Raw genomic sequence first — 18,740 nt, 5'->3', positions numbered from 1 at the left:
TTCCTGGAATTTTATTCTCCACCCCAACCTGCCACGCCTCACCTCCTTGTTGCTGCCATTCCCTTGACTTCTGTAACCTGGTATTTTCTTTGGATTTTACCTGTGGGTTTAACTTAGCCCCTCACTTAGAAGAATCATGCAAGTGTGATCCTCAGTTTCCCCTTTCTAAGCTATAAGCTCTCAGTGACAGAGACAACATAATGTTTTCCTTTATACATACCTTTAAATTCCTTGCACCTATGGTCCTTTAGTAAATACGAGATAAATAGATAAATTCGATTAGTGACTGCTAAGAAAGTGAACTGTTTATCTTTTTGTTAACCTTTCTGAAGGCTTAACTTGCTTCACTCTTGTTATTTCAGAATGTTGACAAGCAAACGCTGAGGTATAACCCAAGACCTGGAAAGGTAAACATAAGCTTCTTAGGTAGACTCAGATACAATGTGATAAGTAAGATTACTTTTAGGTTCTTTGGCGTTTAAATACTTTTAAGTGACTTCAAAAAAGGATTATTTAGCTCAAGGGTCTAGTTTACAAAGTAATGTTTGTTTTTATATATTAGAATATCGTGTTTTTTCTATTCTAGGACATTTTGGAATTTTAAATGCATTCTTAAAATTAGTTCTTGTGCCTTCTTACTGTATGTTGCAGATGGTTATCTATGATGTCGATGGAAGTAAATACAAACAAGAGATCTACTGTAATATTCCTGATGCTACATCATGGTCCTTTCCAAATGGGGTACTGATAAAAGTTGTAAGGGGCTGGTAAGAGCTCTCAAAATTTATAGCATTTTTTCCAAATTAAGTGTGTTTTTCTGCTGTTGATGCTTTTATATTTTCTATGGATTTTACGTTTCCTTTCCTTTGTTTTTTGATGGGATATTTTGAAACATTATTTGTGTTTTATAGCTTAATTGTTCTCTTTATTAACTGTGCCAAAGATACTGTTTTTAGTGCTAAAAGCCAGCAGTAGATAGCAAAACCTAATAAATACAATATAAACAATATCATTTTGTAACTGCATTACTAGCAGGACAGATTTGGCAAGTTGAATGGAAGGCTTCAGTTAAATGAAGCAAAGCTTTGAAAATGAGTTCAAAATTTGTGGGATGCTAAGGAATGTCAAGGCCACATACTTAAAGTCATTTGTATAACTGATATGTTCAAGAAGTGAAAGATTCTTTGTATAGTCTAAAAATGAGGGAAATCCACACTTATGAATTGCTGGACATGGTGGAGGCAGAATTTCTTTGTTGGTTTTCTGTAGTTACTCACTGATCAATTTTATGTTGTGACCATTGTGGTATAATGCCATCTTCAAGAAATGGAAATGTATCCAGTGACCAGAAAATTTGGGTGAAAGGGTAATTTGAAATTGTTATAAGATATGATAATTACATAAATATATAATTGTGTAGAAGGATCAATATAGTGCATTATACATGAAATAGGCATAGACTGGTAATATGTTCAGATAGTATTATACCCCCCAGTTGTACGCACTTTCATTCTTTCTTTTACTATACTTAAATTTGCATATGTCATTGTTTCAAATGTAGGATTGCAGGCTAGTAGTAGAAAATAACCCAGCTTAAAATTTTTAAGTAAATGGTCTGAGACAAAGTATCATTTGCTTATGCCTTATTTCTTAGAAAATTATTTACAACTCATCATTGCTTTTATATTTGTTCAGTTGGATTTTATATGAGAAACCACATTTCCAAGGTCAGAAATGTGTTTTAGAAGAAGGGGAAAAGGTGTTAACTCGTGATTGGATCCTTCAGAACAGAAAGCATCCACAAAGAAACTTTGTATTGGGCTCTGTCAAGCGTGTCTTAAAGGTGAAAGAACTATTGATTTTTTTGATTTTTTTTCTCTACATTTTGTTGTATTTGCCATATATACTAAAGCTGTACTATGGCCTAGTAATATTACTAAAAGATCACTAATATTTTTACTAATTTTATTGTCATTTTCACATTAATAATTTCTTACCTTTCAGATATAAAGTATTGGTATGAATGATAAAATATTACCTAAAATATAACATATAAAAAGCTAATAATATATACATATGTGTCTTTTTAATAATTGTGGGAGTACAAATATCCTTCAAAAAAGAGCCTGGATTTCCAAATATCTTTGTTTAATGTAGATTTCTACTCCTTAATGCAGTGCTCTGTGTGTGTGTTTGTGTGTGTGATGTCAGGTAAAATTAGAAAAGGAAGAATGAGAGGAAGGAAAGTTGCTGTGTTTTTATTTTCTGTTGAGAAAATATTATTTAATACTAAGATGAGGGCCTCTCCTGGTGGCGCAGCGGTTGAGCGCTGGGCTGTGAAGCTGCCCGCAGTCTCTGCAGCACCAGTTCGCTCCCTGGCTGCTCCCCGGCCACCTGATGAGGGTCCCGCATGGCGCGCAGACCTCTCCTGCCGCCCGCTGCTCCCCTCAGCAGTGTATTTCGTCCGCTGCCTGTTCTGCTCCCCGCTCTGGCTCTGGTGAATTCTCTCACCCTCCCGCGCTTCTGACTGTACCCAGTGCTTGTATAAATAAATAAATAAATCTTTAAAAAAAATAGTAAGATGAGGAAAAGTCTTCCTGTATATTTTGTGGGCAGTGCCGTGGTGGTTTACAGGAGAGGTGATAAGGACAGAGCTTAGATAAGGATAGAATTCTCCCATATTCTTGAGTTCTTTCAGAGGTAACATAAAATATGATTTAGTGCTGTTATTCCTGTGACTGTCGGTGGATATGTTTTTCAAGGTATGGGGATTTTGTGTATATGCTTAAAAATATAAATGGGGGTTTCATGATTTGGTGCACGATGTATAATTGTAGAGACATGTAAGTGAGACAAAATCACTCACTTCAGATTTCTTAAAGACTCAGAAGCAGCTGCGTCACATGACCATGGTCAACGTGCTCCGCTGGGCCCTGCAGGTGCATGGAAAAGAGCACCTTACCTGAAGAGGTGGAGGAGGCGGCACCTGATTAGAATCTTGAGAGAGTAAACAGGAGTTAGGCACGTGGGAGAGGTGAGGGCGTTCCTGGAAGTGCCATTTGTGTCAGACACAAGGTGAATGTCAGTGAGTTGCTGTAGTGCAAGATTGATGGCTCAGCATGGAGGGCAGGGTTTGTTTTCATTGAAAAATTTAACTTTGGGAAGTTCAACTCAGCAAGCAGCATTTTGAGCACTTGCTTTTTTAGCTAATTCACTAGAAATCCCTTGAAGTGAATAATTAGTTTGTGGGTGGAATGTTCAAAAGATCTAAATAACTTATGGTTCTGTCTTTCCTTGTGAATATCCGGCACCATGCCAGGCCTAGTGGGGAAAAAATGTAGAATTAGAGACTAGAGACAGCACCCTCCATGCCCCTTAAAAATCAAACAACAAAATCAAACAAAAAACTCAGTCTGTGGAGCATGGATATATGCACATTTGCTAACTGCTTAGACTAGATTATAAAAATGAATGTCATTCTTGCATTTTTTGCCTTTTTCTTATCGTTTGTTCTTGGAGTTTTTTAAATTGCAGTGTTTGTGCCCACATATCTTGAACAGCCTAACAGCTTAGTGTGAGGAAGGAAAATAGAACTATTGAGGATTGAATGGAAAAGGCATTAGCATTGTTATAAATATTTCACAAAGTAAGAACCAGGCTTCCTTTTTCCAACTTTGTCACAATTCTGCCTGTTGATAGCTTCGTTTTCATGGTGGTGGTTACCATTGCAAATTCATCTCTATTTATGTAAACTTTGTCTTGTTTCATCCTCTTAATTTTAGTTCCTCTGTGCTGCATAGTGCAAACTTTAAGTGTTCTTTAAAGATATGTTGCAGATGTCTTCACTGTTTTGTGAAAATACTTAGGTTAGGGTAGCAGTGTGGTTTATCTTAAGTCAAATGCTTTCCTTTTTTGATATAAAAGACATGAATAAAGCAAACATTAATATATCAAACTTACTGTGTTTACTATACATTTAACATCTTTTAAAGGAATGATATTTTTCATAAGATCAGAAGTGCCCTAACTAATGAGCTGAGAAGAGAGATTGTCAGAGGCTGATCTTACATAGTTGGAGACAAGTAGATTTTCTAAGTGGTTTTTTTAACTGCAATTCGTTCCTACCCTTTTTCTATCCCACTGCCTTGTCTCCATCCCTACTAATTGCTTTAATAGTCTATGCTTATAAATTTCACCAAGATGTATTTGTAAAGTATGTCATGGCTAGAAAAGCCTTGGGAGGAAGCCATATAAACTCTCCTTTACCAAGAATAAACTGTTTATTGTTGCTAGGTTACTATAAAGTGTCCTTCAGTTGCTAGTGTTTGACTGCTTTTGTCCACCAAGAATTATGCAAGTCTTGAAAAAGATGAAGAATAACCACCATCAAGAAAGTAGATCTTAATAAATGAAATCTTTCTCAATCAACTAGAGAAAAAATTGGGCCTCTAGTAAAGATAGTTGAGAACATAGGCATTCTTATTGATGTTTATTTTCCATTATTTAGCCATCATTATGTTTTTGCCATTATGCTATTTCCTTCTGTGTTATAGTAGACTTCAATGCTTCTTAGTTTTTCCCATCTAAAGTACGCCACCCAAACATTGTTTGTATAATACAATGCAGAGGAAGCTTGTTTGTGTGAGACACTCAGTTATGTATTCTGTTACTGTTCCTCAGATCCCTAGGGGAACATTAATATGGCAGTATTTTAAATAGTGTTACTAGAACTCTATTATTAATAGCAAACAAAAGAGACGAAGATGATTGACAGGTGGCTGTTCTGGATGGACATTTCTGGTTTTGAAATGAATCATTAGAATGAAATATATTTCTATACTCTGAAAGACGTGCTTTTTCACTGTATTACATTTTAAAATTTTCTGAAAATAAGATGTATCAATGTGCTTGCTTTTACTTTTAATAGACTGATTAGTAATGATTAATAAGAGAACTGGATTTGGGGAAAGGTTAAAAGTCAGAAATTTGGAGTTTTGAAAATGCAAGTTTTGATTATAATAATGGAAAGCATATTGTTCAGCCTAATGGATATCATCTTTGACTTTCACTGCATTCACCTATTTCATTAGAGTGTTAAATTTTTCAGTATGCTACATGAAACTTATGCTACTGAAACTTGACTTGTGTGATAAACACACTATTACTAGATAGGTTGTGTGTGCAGACAAGCATGTCTGTCATTTTTGGAGAAGGGAAAAATAATTTCTTTCTGTTGCATTGATTCTCTTAGCTATTTTTTTGAGTTAGAACTTAACTATTCAAGTATATTCATTAGAATACAGAGAATTACCTACCTTTAGTTGCAATGAGGGAATCATTTACAAAGTTTACAGAGCCCATAAGAGGACTTGGAGATAGTACAGAGCCCAGTATGAATAAAGAGATGTGGGGGAACTATAGCTGTGTCAATCAGTAGGTTGGTGCCAAATTATTGAAATGCAAACACGAGTATAAATTTGATGTACTTGGATCTTAAGCTAAGTTGCATCACAAAGAAAACTCTGTTGTAACAAGCCCAGTTGTGTAAAGAGCAGCTAGTACCTGACTGGTGATATCGACCCATAGTAAGTCTTAGCCTTGATAAAGGGCCTTGACAGTAGGGATCGGAGATATTCACAGGTGAGATTTTAAAGGAAGTGTGACTGGGCATGGTGACAATGGATGTGTGATTGAGTATGGAGTCAAATTCCATAATGACTTTGTTTAATATAATTTGTATTGAAGAAAAATAGAATTCTACAAGTAGGAAAACAGATTTCCTTTACCCTCACCTCTAATTCCTACTTCTTTTGTCAATGTGAACTATTTAACATAATGAGGGGTGGCTAGTGCCTCTGTTATTTATTTTTTATGTCCCCTGTGAGGTCAACTTTTGTTTAATTCCCTCCCTATGGCTTTGTTATACTTCTGAGAAGGAAGGCTTGCAGATTTTTGGCACTCGTAGTTGGTAACTTTGAACATTCCTTCATAGAACAAGACTTTAAATAGCAAGCACAAAGAATTGGGGTAGTCCTTTTTTAATTAATATTTTAATATTGATATTCAATATTTAATATTTCTAGAAGACAGAAAAATTTACTTTGTGCTAAGTTTGATTGTGATTAAATTTAATGTTTATTAACAAAAGATGTCAGTAATATTTGTCATCAGTGTAACTTTCAGAAAACTTTAAAGAGCTGGTAGAGAGGAACAGTATTCCATTTAAGTTGTTTCTGTGAAGAAATTTGACTAAACAAGGAGAATAATTGTAACTGCACATACTGGGTGCTGTGACTACTAGACCGTGTATGTCTGTAGATGATTTCAGGATCTTTTTTTTTTTTTTTCAGGATTGCAGCATTCCAGAGATAGTACTTTGTGCACAATCTGATTCAGCTTGTTGTCCTATCTACATCCAGCGAGCAGTTCCCAATGTGGAAGAGCTGAATATCCCCAAATCTGTGTCCTTCACTGTGAATTCTGGAGTGTATGTATCAGTTTCTCTTTACTATAAAGAGTTTACTAACTTGATGGCCACTAAGTTAATTTTTTGTCATATTTCAGTAGGTAACATGCATATTTCTGAAGTTTTATAAACTTCACTTACACTCTTGTATACCCGAGAGAAACTGTTAACAGGGATTAAAACAGATTTTTTCTTCGGTTCTAATTAAGGCTCCAGTTAAGGGGAAGATACAGAATTATCAGACATAGTTCTTGATAGATACATCCATCGTCTTTTCATCACCAAATTTAGGTACCGAGAAATAAAAACATGTCCATGGTCTAAAATTCTGAACTTGAAATGTTTGTAGATTGTTTCAATCTACTAGTTATTGAGTACCTCCACGGTGCCTGGAATATAGTGCCTTTTGTTTATTACTCCTCTATTCCTGCACAGCAGGTATAACTACTCTCATAAGTAAGGAAATTATGTGATTTGTCCCTGACTACCAGCTGCTAAGCATGGATTTGATACAAGGCCTTTCTGATTCCACAGACAGTTATCCTCTGGGACTGTGGGACTGAACTCAGTCTTGATTCAGTCTCAGATGGGCTCAAATCACACGTTCTTTACTGCCTGGTTCATCATGGATCCTTTCACTGCTTCATCTCTTCCACTGTTTTCATCTGCTCTGACGATGGCTGGTATAGAATTTTGGGGTCAATGTAGGACATCTTTCTTTATCACTCCAAGTCATGTACTAGAACTCCTGGGCAAACCTACCTAATTATTGATCCTATCAGTGAGAAATGTCTGTAATTATCAAGCTTGCCTGAAAACAAGGAGAATTTTTACAGAATCTTATTTTAAATACTGTTCCTGAGGTAGCTAATAGAATTGACATGGATTCTAAAAATGTGGGTTAAGATGCAAAATGTGGGCCTCCCCGGTGGCGCAGCGGTTGGGCGCTGGGTTGCGAAGCTGCCCGCAGCCTCTGCAGCGCCGGTTCAATCCCCGGCTGCTCCCCGGCCACCGGAGGAGGGTCCCACATGGCACGCAGATCTTTCCTGCCGCCCGCTGCTCCCCTCAGCAGTGTACTTCGGTCCTTCTGCCTGCTCTGCTCCCCGCTCTGGCTCTGGTGAATTCTCTCACCCTCCCGCGCTTCTGACTGTACCCAGTGCTTGTATAAATAAATAAAAATAAATCTTTAAAAAAAAAAAAAGATGCAAAATGCCTGGTGGAACCCCTATCTCTGATCATCTCAGTTTAAAAAAGGATGGAGTGATATGGGATGGCTTTGATTTTTCAGTCATACTATTTGAATTGAAGGTGTCGTACATCTTTTAAATACTGGCAAAGTCTAAGGAAAGTATTGCTTCATACTTGGAAAACCTAATGAATAGGATAGATAATGTTTGAATGTAAGTACTTCATTATTTATGAAGGATTTATAGGATTATAGGATAAACAGTGTTTAAACATGAGTACTTACTGACTTAACTCTTATTGATACTGTCTGACAAAGTCACTTTGAATGTGTTTTACTAATTTGGTAATGTAATTCTGTGAAGGATTTTTTTATGCAGTACATTTTACTTTTCTACAGAACCGGAGTGAAATATACTTATTCTTAACCCTCATTTCTTATCTAGTTGGCTTGCCTACCCAGATACTAATTTTAAGGGGCAAGCTACAATTTTGGAGGAAGACCATGGACTTTTTGAGATTTCTGCAGCAGAAATGAAATCATTGCATCCTCTTCAAATAGTAAGTAAATTTAAGAAGAAACATTTGCTAAGTACCCATGAATCCAAAATTAAATCACTGGTGACTGCTCATGGATCTCAGTCTTGCAAAGTGAAGATGTATGCTGTTAATCAGCACATTGTTGATACGTTATTTCTTTATGTTGCAGAGAATATCTGTGAAACCAGTTTAATGTTTTCTAAGAAGACAAATGTCTGAATTCACTTTGTGTAATACATGCAGTTTCCTTATAAGTGTTATCCTGATAAAAAATTTTGAATATATAATAAAGTTCTGAATTAGTTTTGATACTTGCTAGAAAATTACTTGTAGTATGCTATACTCTTCCATTGCAGTAATGAATGATAAATTACACATTAAATAATGAATGATAAATTACACATTAATAATAAATGGGTAGTTCTGTCAATGGATGCTTTCTTATACATAATAATTTTCTGTAATATTTTTTTTGCCAACAATTTAGGAATCAAACTATTCAACTAAATGTTAGGTATGTGAGAAATAATTTTTGGTTGTTCTGTGACTTTAAAAAATTTTAAAAACAAAGAAAACTAAGAAATTTTAAGAAATACACAATGTGGAATAATATTAGAAGGAAGGGAATTAAAGGATTAAGATTTTTGTGAAGAGGGGATTACTTTTATGCTTCACAAGTACCAACACAGTAATCAAAGTACCAAGAGAGTAATCAAAGTACCAGCACAGTAATCAAAGATGCAAACAGGCCTATGTTTAACTAGGTTATAGCACCTCCACAGACGCAAAAATGTATTGATATATAACAACTGCTGTCTCTAATTCAGAAAGCACATGCAAATATAGAGAATTGTATTAATAGTACTAAGTGGTTTAGAAATACACTCTGCCAAATGATATTTTTTTCAGTCGCTATAACATTGATTTACACTGTCTACCATTTAGAAGAATAGGCTCATTCCCTTCAGATGAATGTTACCGCCCCCACACCCACCACCAAGGTTCCCATACTCCTACCACAGTCCATAGAATCTGCTCGCAACCCCCCTCTTCCTTTTGGGACACTGTACAGAAGGATAACACGTGCTTAAGAACTAAAGCTCAGTTTCCTTTTTTAGAGTGGTTATAATCTGGAAGCAGTCTTCTTAACCTCTTTCCCAACTGCAGTGATGTAGGACATTTTGACTTGATTTTTGACTCCTATAAAATTCTGTACTTACACAGGTGAACTGGTGGTGGGAATTTCACGGGAACTATAACTGAGATGAGAAAGCATACACTGTACAAAAATGAAGAATGATGTAAAATAGTATATATAATAAAATAAATTTTTTTTTAAATTCAAATAATTTCTTCTTATTTACTGCAACTTAAAGTTGGCTGGTCTGTAAATCCTTACTAATAAGATTTTTATTGAACCTACATATGTCACTTAGTTACTTTCAAATGTTCACATGTCTAATGTTAAAATTTCTTATTTTAAGGGTGGATTGAAAGTGGAAATGCCTATGAACTTAAAGGTAAGTCATCAAACTGAATTTTGTGACAGTAGTGATTTGCGTATTAATGTTTAAGTACTTCTTTTAACTGGAAAAAATATGAATATGCTGGTAATTCCTTGCTAATGGATGTTAGGGTGCTAGAAATTGATTGTACGAAATAATTGCTGAGTGCCCAGGCTGTGAGTGGGGAGTGGGGTCAGTGTGCAAAGGTGACATTGGCAACCAGGCAAACTGAGTGAGCACCTACTAACAAGGGAGAAAGGTGGTAGGTTTGATTTTTGTTCATTCAGGAGTGATATTTTGGAAGAACATCCAGCATGACTGGAAAGGAGTATAAGTCGCTCCTGTCAGATGTTTGTTTGTTTGTAAATGGAAGTATCTGAAGGCAACAACAGAAGCAATGAAAACTCAGGGTGGGGAGGAGGAAGTGTTAGTGACAATATGATTAAGTATATTTTGGGAAAGAAACAGAAATGGAAATTTAAACTACACATATAAATAGGAAGAAAACCAACAAAGTAATCAAAGATGGAAATAGGCCTATGTTTAACTAGGTTGTAGCACCTCCAGGGACACAAGCAAGACAACTCTGCCAACCCTCCCATTTCTGTGCTTCCTAATTTATGGAATTTACTACCATTATCTCAGTCACATAGATGGAGCTTTGTTGTTGTTTTTAATTTACGGAGTGTATCCGTCTAATGTGTTAGCCTCCACCCTTCCCACTGCAGCTGCCTTTCCCTCTGCTCTCTTGAAAGGTGGTTAGCATTGGAGAGTTCTGGGAAGGGGAGGCTCAATTCTGGTTCACAAAGAAAAATCATTTTCTTGGAGAGTGCCAGATACAAATGAATTAGAGAACAGCTTAAGGCAAAAGAGCCCACTGTGTTGGATAGAATCAAGGGCCAAAGTGTTTGAATTAGACCTATCTGACTTTTTAACCTTGGTTGGAAAAAACAATTTGTATCTGAGTTTACTGGCAGAGATGCTATTTTGGTGTGGGATGTGACCAAACTTTTTTAAAGCTCCCAGGTGATTCTAGCATGCAGCCAAGCTTTTGAACCAGTGATCTAATAGATGCTGATTGAGCTGTGACACTCTCTAAGAGGCTCCTGTTTGCTGAATCAGAACCTAAGGTGCCACAGGCTAGGTCTTCTTGGACATTTGCAGTTGATGGGTTGGAATAGCTGTCATAGTCATAATGTTCAAGTTTTATGTGTTATCAAATAATTTCTTATTTAATCTCAGGGTGTTTGGCATGTATAGCATGTTTCAGACACAAATTAAACTCCATGACTTCAGCAGGGCACTCTGAAAATTTAATATGTAGCAAACATCAGGAAGTGATGGTTTTCACTCTGAACAATGTTACCACTTTCAGAAATAAGCAATCTCCAACTTGCTGGTTCAGTGTGTTTAAGTGCAAGGTCTTAATTTGCCAAGGTCAGAGATCTAGTTGTGCCAAGTTATGCTATTAACCATGAATAGAACCAGGTGATAGAGTATGGATAAATTAGCGCTGTTTTCACTGTTACAGCTTCCACTTAACAAAAGGCAGGGTGTACTTCAGAAGTAAAGAGATTCAAAATGGTAGAAAAATACCCAGTCCAAGTTTGAAGTAAATGAAATGCTAGAAATGTTTCCTGCTGCCCTTACGTAGCCACCCCCATCTGAATCAAATTTGAAATAAAAATGGCATCTTTTTCCAATAACTTTTTATTTTATGGAAGTTGTATATTTAAATTTAAGAATGTACTTACCCATTTTTTCCTCAATGAATAGTAACGATCATATATATATTTTCTCAAATCAACAGGTAATTTATCATTATGCCCTGGAGCCACAAAAAAGTCTTTTTGTCTCATAGGGGAAATTCAGTAATATGAGTTAGACCTCTGTTAAATTCTAAATAGAGTGATAAACTAAGACCGATTCAAGGACCACTTACAAAATAGCTTATCCTGTGAGATGCTGCTAGGGTTTGGGTAACCAGAACAATTTAATCTTGAGTATATTAACATGAAACATATAAGATATTTTACATTTATCATGATAGCTCACATAGTCCTTGTGAATGAGTAAATGTGTTACATTATAAATATATATTTATGAAAAATGTGGACAGTGTTCCTTATTCATGCCTACTTAGTGTCATTTAAGTAAGTCCATATGTATCTATTCTAAAATAAAGTTTAAGTGATTTTCTTTCATTTTTTTAGGTTATTATTTATGAAAAACCTCACTTCCATGGACAGGCAAGAGAGTTTAGTGAACATATAGATTCTGTCCCTAATTTTCTAAAAAATGAATTGGACTTTCGTGGAATTGGATCAATTCGTGTCATCGGTGGAGTGTGAGTGTTATATTTTCAGTATTTGACTTAGAAATCTGTTTCTGAAGATCAGCACAAAAAAAATGTGCTAAGCAGAGCAAAAACAACATGCCTTAATCTGAAAATATGCATCCCTCTGTAATATAGGCAACAAAAAATAGTAGATGCCAGTGGCTTTCTGGGAACTCTTGTTATTAGAGACTTTGAGGTAGATCAAATGTAAAGAACTTTAAAACTTCACTCTTCTAAACAATTGCAAGATGAGAATTGCAAGATAAAATTATTTTTCTTCACAGATTATGAATATGAATGAGAACCCCAGTTTATCCTCTGAGCCTCAGTTGAGCTTAGTTGACATTCTGTGCTGAGCACACTGTCAGTGAACCCTCACTCATTGAAGTAGCTGATGGATGTTTCCAAAGACAAGTTTGGGGAGGAGAATAGGCAGATCTACCAAAATACACTGTTAAGGGGAGCAGCAGGCGAGACAGGTGAGGTCTGCTGCGCCATATGTGGGTTAGCTCCCTGGCTGGGGCTAGAACTCAGGCAATGCCAGTGATAGCACTGAGACTTAACCCACAGGGCACTGGGGAGGCCCCACCGAAGACAAGATTTTTGCCAGTGGTTACTCTCTGGCCTGAACTGCTTTTGAGGAAGCCCCCTAATAGTTCCTGAATAGAAACCTAAGTATAACCATAATTGCTACTATTTCAGTTTGAATCAGCAGTTATTGGGGCAGGAACCCCAGAAAATCTGTGACCAGACTAGGGTGCACCTCTCTTTGTATTTGTGGCAGGTAAAGTCATGAAGAAGATTCCTTGTAAATCACTTGCCTTCATCAACATGGTGCCGAAATCCCTCCAGAAACATTGATAGTTTCTCTGTTTTGTTGGTTTATTTGGAATATTCATTTTCATTTAAGCATTCGCATCTCTTGATATTTGCAACAGTACCACATAACCTGTTTGTGCTAGCCAGCAACTAAAATATTTCATTAATGACAGTTAAATGACCTGTCGAAGATCACTTAAGAGTCGATCTACATTTAGAGACATGGACTTCACAGTTCTGGCAATAAATCAAGTGATGGCCATACCAGCCAAAATGGAAATATAAGTGATGTAGTGTGCTAGGTAGTATGGGTATCACTGGCATATCCATGCTTCATCTGACATGTTGATAATATTTAATTCCTTATCCTTAATTTAAAAATGTATTGAAGGTTTGAAGTACAAGTATGTTTTGGATAAGCACATCTATTTTCCTTTATATTTAGTTGCATTCTTCTTTGATCTATGAACACACCTGCTTTTTGCTAATCCTGCTAAAAATATTTTTGTTTTTTCTTCCGTCTGGGATGTGAATTTTTTTTCCATTAAGAAGATTGTGATTTGCATTATTATTTTCTAATTTCCTTTGCAATTATTTTATAAAATTCTCAAGCAAATGTCTTATAATACAACATAACAAACTTCAATTTTTTTATATGACAACTGCAAGAGAAAAATGTGCTGTTCCCATTTAAGATGAACAGCTAACTTCATTTTCACTATTTCTACCATTTTCCAGTTCTGCTTTATCAATAGGTAATTCCCTAATTGAGGAATCTGAGGAAAGGAATTTTTCTCAGATAACATGTATTTAAAAAAAAAAAAAAATGGGCCTCCCCAGTGGCGCAGCGGTTGAGTGCTGGGTTGCGAAGCTGCCCGCAGCCTCAGCAGCACCGGTTCAATCCCTGGCTGCTCCCCGGCCACCGGAGGAGGGTCCCACATGGTGCGTAGACCTCTCCTGCCATGCCCGCTGCTCCCCTCAGCAGTGTACTTCGGTCCTTCTGCCTGATCTGTTCCCCGCTCTGGCTCTGGTGAATTCTCTCACCCTCCCGCGCTTCTGACTGTACCAGTGCATGTATAAACAAAACAAACAAACAAACAAATAAATAAAAACATGCCTCAATAAATAAATAAATAAATAAATAAATAAATAAATGAAAAAAAATCCCAAATGTGTATATAAGTTGAATTTCAATCAAAATTTAATCTGACAGAAAAACTGGGCAGAACATTTTTGAACTGACAGGTCGTAATTTGCTAATATTTCCTTTAGTATTAGGATCTTCCGTACCTTTTTTTCCTTTTTCCCCATTGAGGTATATGTTTTGAGTAGCCACATTGACATTAGAGAAAACTTAAATTTTGTGACAAAGCTTTTAAGTTCTATCTTTATATACTAGTTAAAGAATGAAAGGTTTCTTTTCCTATTACATATGTACTAAGATGTATAAAATATATATATCTCAATCACATAGGTCCTCCTCCCCTTGCAATATGCTTACCTACACAGAAAACGAGAAGGAATTTCATGATTACTGAGCAACAGTTGTTACTTTGTACCCTATCAAAACAATTCTTTGGAATATTTTTTCTTTCCTCACAACTATAGTAAGGAGGGGGAATGGGGAAATAGTAGTCAGTGCTCCCAGGCTAGTTTTTGTCAAGCTTCCCAATTCAGAAGTCCCCACTTCTGGAGCTTGAAATGGTCACCTTCGAAATGGTCCCTTGAGCTCAGCCCGGAAGGAGAGAGCCATGTCCAACCATGCACTGATGCGGACCAGAGTAGGTCGGCACGAACTTGGAGCCATCTTCACCCACCCATACTGCATCAGAAACTGTGAATTGCTTTATAAAGTTAGGTTTCATGGAGGAAATTCCTAACTAATGATGTTTTATCTATGTCTTGTGCTGACAGTTTTAGATTAGAAGTGAAGAGACCTGTGTCCCTGGAAAGTGCTCCACCCCAGAGCTTCTCGTTTCCATTATCATCACTGATGCAGTGGTGGGAGCTACATCTCCCATCCATCTCCCATGAGACTCTGTTACATGTAGGTCACCCGGTCTAATAGCAGCTCAGTCAGATTTCCCAGTTGCTCTTTGCTAAAACCCACCTGTATCGTGGTTTATATCTGAAGCCCGATGAGAGATTCCTTTGGTCTAAACCCTGAACCAATGTTTACTATAGTAATCATTGTGTGCTTCCCCAGGATTTAGTAAAGTAAGAATAATCTGTGGGATTCATTGTAGATTTGCAACTTTTTTTATTGACTACTTGTGAATTCCACTGTTTTTTACTTGGCAAGCTGTTCTCAGACCATATTGAGATGTGGTATCAGGTCATAGCACAAACATTTAACAAGTGTTGCTCTGTTGCAATTCTACAACAGTTAACCTTTTGTTGGAAAAAGCCACCACACTATAAAAGTGATTGATCTGTGAAGCATACACCATTTGTCTGTCTTTGGAAATGGTAGCAAAACAAATGTGTTGCTTTTTAAAACGTTGTAATGTGCAACTAGGTGCTTTATTATGACTTTCTTTCTTGACTGAAGTTTTATTGATGGCTCAATTGATGTCCTCTATATTTCTAGGTGGGTTGCCTATGAGAAAGAACATTTTAAAGGCCAGCAGTTCTTGCTTGAAGAAGGAGATTTTGAAGACAGTAGTGCCTGCGGGGCATTAAGTGGTCCCATCTTGTCTTTCCGGTACTTACAAGCTGTGAGTTAGCTTCCTTTTTAATTTTCTATCTGTATTATCTTTCCATGAAAACGGAATATGTCCTCTGATACAACATAAAATGTTATAAAAATGTCTCTTAATACCTCAGAGCACTAAACTGAACTGCTTATGTGACTACCTGTTTTTCTTAAACTGCTGTGATTGCTATGGAATAGTGACATATACTTTTAATCGATTGATTTCATGATCATATATCATTCCAGGTACCAGAGATACCATACCAAGGGCCCATCTTTGCGTTAGTGGGGAAGGTAGTACTTAGGTTATTGTTTGATTTGGTTAGGATTCTATTAAGCAGAAAGTACTTAGGGTACCCAGAAAAAAGGTTAGTTATTTGCACTTGGAGCTAAAATGTAAAGATGAGGGCCTCCCCTGGTGGCTCAGCGGTTGAGCGCTGGGCTGCGAAGCTGCCCGCAGCCTCTGCAATGCCGGTTCAGTCCCCCACCGGAGAGGGTCCCACATGGTGCGCAGACCTCTCCTGCCATGCCCGCTGCTCCCCTCAGCAGTGTATCATCAGTCTGCCTATGCTGTTTTCCGCTCTGGCTCTGGTGAATTTTCTCACCCTCCCGCGCTTCTGACTGTACCCAGTGCTTGTATAAATAAATCAATATTAACAAAAAAAAAAGTAAAGATGACACCTATGCTGAAATTTCATGTTCAAAAGTTGGCCAAAGGGAAAAATTCCAGGATAAGGTGAAGGAAAGAGATTGGTGTTATTTTAGAAAGAGATTAACATATATAAAGGCAAGGATAAAAGCCAGCAATTCTCAGCTGATGGTGACTTCATCCCTTCAGATACATTCCAAAGTGTCTGGAACCTTTGATTTGTCATAAATTGGGGGCTTGGGGTGCTACTGAGATACAGTGCAGAGAGTGATACTGCTAACACCTACAATGCACAGGAGAACCCCCACTATGCCCCTATCAACAAATCGTGAGGCCCAAATAGTGCTCAGGTTGAGAAACTCGTGTAAGTGAAAATGGTCTGTTTGGGAAATGCAGGTAAGTTAGCATATTGGGAGAAATTTGGAAAGATGAGTCGAAAACCAGATAATGAAGGGCCTTATTTGCCATATTGAGCAGTTCTGAATTTTTTTTTTTTCTTGACCTTAAGCCATTGATGGATTTTTAGAGATGTACCTGATTAGATCAGAAGTTCAGAAAGCTCTTTTTTGGTGACTGGTATCAAGAAATTTGGCATGGGATAAAGGAAGTAAGTCTGGAGTCAAGAGGCCCAGAATGTTGGAGGACTTCAGGTAGATGCTGAGGAAGGCACAGAGGGGAGCACATAGATTGAACAAGTTCTGTAGGAGATCAAGGTTTATCAAATGTTGCTTGTTTTTCTAACAAGCTCTGAAGACTTTTGAATATGTTTAGAGAGCCAAGTTTTCACATGATTCAGCAGTACATTGGCAATCTCTTTACAAGGTAGTTTTTACCCTTATAAACTCTAAAACTATCTGGCATGGCCTCTAAAGCCCTTCTTTGAGGGATTGATAATGAAATACGGCTGTTTTTGGGTCATGTAGACCTTGGATGATCCAGGGGTGTGTGCTCTGTCTGACCCTTTAGGTTTCTGTTTGTTGGGGCCAGCAGTGGCATGTTGCAACCTCCTCACCTATCAGGTAGGAGGATCTGGAAAGGGAGAAGCAGCTCAGAGAACAAGGGAGCGTTTTTTTTTTTTCCATGAATAAGCCTCATCAATAAGAAAGTGAGTGGGAAATCAATTCTATGTGAAAGAAATACAGGACAGTCCACTGAAGATTGAGCACTGACTTTGCTCACACAGTAGATAGCTTTTGAAGTATTTTAGTGCATGATTCTAATATAGCAGGGCCAAGGTCCCGTCTCCCTGGCCGCTCCTGACTTGACCACTAAAAGGCAAGCATGACAAAACGAGATCATCTTCATATTTTTTTCCATTGTGGCTGAATGCAGTGAGAAAATTAAGGTCACAATTCACAACATCTCCACCTAATATTAAATATTTTCCCTCCTTATTTAAAGAAGCTGAATTGAGCAGAAGCATTGTTTATCATAGACATGTTTAACAATGTATGTGGCAGTATCTTCCAAAGAAGACTGTGTGACTAAAATAAACCAAAACCCAAGTTATACGTTGAAATCTCTCAATGGTAGGAAATATGAAAAGGTATAAATACTGTAATGATACAGCTAAATGATTAGGAGTTATTTGATACAGACTGTACACCATAATATATGCTGGCAAAATTGGTGTATTTTGGCATGTCAATTATAGCTGTGTGTAGGTTTCATGCATTTGCAAAAATAACAGTTTTTACTTAAGTAAAAATGCTTTTCGAGAAAATTTTCTGTTGTCTTTAAGTTAGGTTTATTGAAAAGTAAAAGGATTAGTTGTTAACAAAGTTGTGATCTTTATTATATAATCCTAACATTTGTCAAGGATTTACTAATGATTTTACAAATATGCTTGTTCCTAATATTCATAAAAAGGAAGTAGAACTCGTTTCCAACTTCTTACTGACAAGGGTCTCAGGTACAGAGGCTGAAAATCTAAGTTTCGGAGTGTAGATCTGTGCTTTGAGGAGCAAGGCAGTTTAAGTCTAGAACCCTTGTCATATTGTCCATTTTTCCATTGTTCCAGAATGTTAGACTATAAGAGAACTGTCACAGTGGAAAACAGGATCTCATTCAACCAAAAGCTTATTTAGCATTTCATTTGTAATCATAAATATGTAGTTACATTACAGACCAGCACACATATACAATAGATATTTCCATCTTTTCAGACTAGTTATAAGTTCATGTTCCCCAAAATATTTTCAGGTAAAATATATTTTAAAAATATGCACATATTTAGATATCTCAGAATTTGAGAAATTTGTATATTATGAGAAGACTTTAAAAACTTGGTTATCGGGGGCCTCCCCGGTGGCACAGTGGCTGACTACTGGGCTGTGAAGCTGCCCGCAGCCTCTGCAGCACAGGTTCGATCCCCGGCCACCGGGTGAGGGTCCCACATGGAGTGCAGACCTCTCCTCCCGCCTGCTGCTCCCCTCAGCAATGTATATCATCAGTCTGCCTGCTCTGCTCTCCCCTCTGGCTCTAGTGAATTCTCTCACCCTCCCGTGCTTCTGACTGTAGCCAGTGCTTGTATAAATAAATTA

At 37.1% G+C, this 18,740-nt stretch overlaps 1 protein-coding gene across 1 annotated transcript in view; it reads left to right on the top strand.

Annotated features, from left to right (window-relative positions):
- Window positions 1-18,740, top strand: part of CRYBG3 (crystallin beta-gamma domain containing 3) — a 96,196-nt gene that overhangs the window by 42,277 nt on the left and 35,179 nt on the right. The window contains exons 5-12 of the mRNA XM_037525671.2: window positions 363-407; window positions 652-767; window positions 1,696-1,843; window positions 6,351-6,487; window positions 8,098-8,212; window positions 9,676-9,711; window positions 11,910-12,043; window positions 15,444-15,570. Coding sequence (XP_037381568.1) covers window positions 363-407; window positions 652-767; window positions 1,696-1,843; window positions 6,351-6,487; window positions 8,098-8,212; window positions 9,676-9,711; window positions 11,910-12,043; window positions 15,444-15,570 — 858 coding nt within the window. The remainder of the gene's footprint in view (window positions 1-362; window positions 408-651; window positions 768-1,695; window positions 1,844-6,350; window positions 6,488-8,097; window positions 8,213-9,675; window positions 9,712-11,909; window positions 12,044-15,443; window positions 15,571-18,740) is intronic.

This window comes from Talpa occidentalis, unplaced genomic scaffold, assembly GCF_014898055.3.
Source record: "Talpa occidentalis isolate TD23 unplaced genomic scaffold, MPIMG_talOcc4v2.1 talOcc4.4, whole genome shotgun sequence".
Lineage (NCBI taxonomy): Eukaryota > Metazoa > Chordata > Mammalia > Eulipotyphla > Talpidae > Talpa > Talpa occidentalis.
The sequence above is the reverse complement of the archived record's forward strand: the minus strand, read 5'-3'. Positions and strand labels throughout refer to the sequence as shown.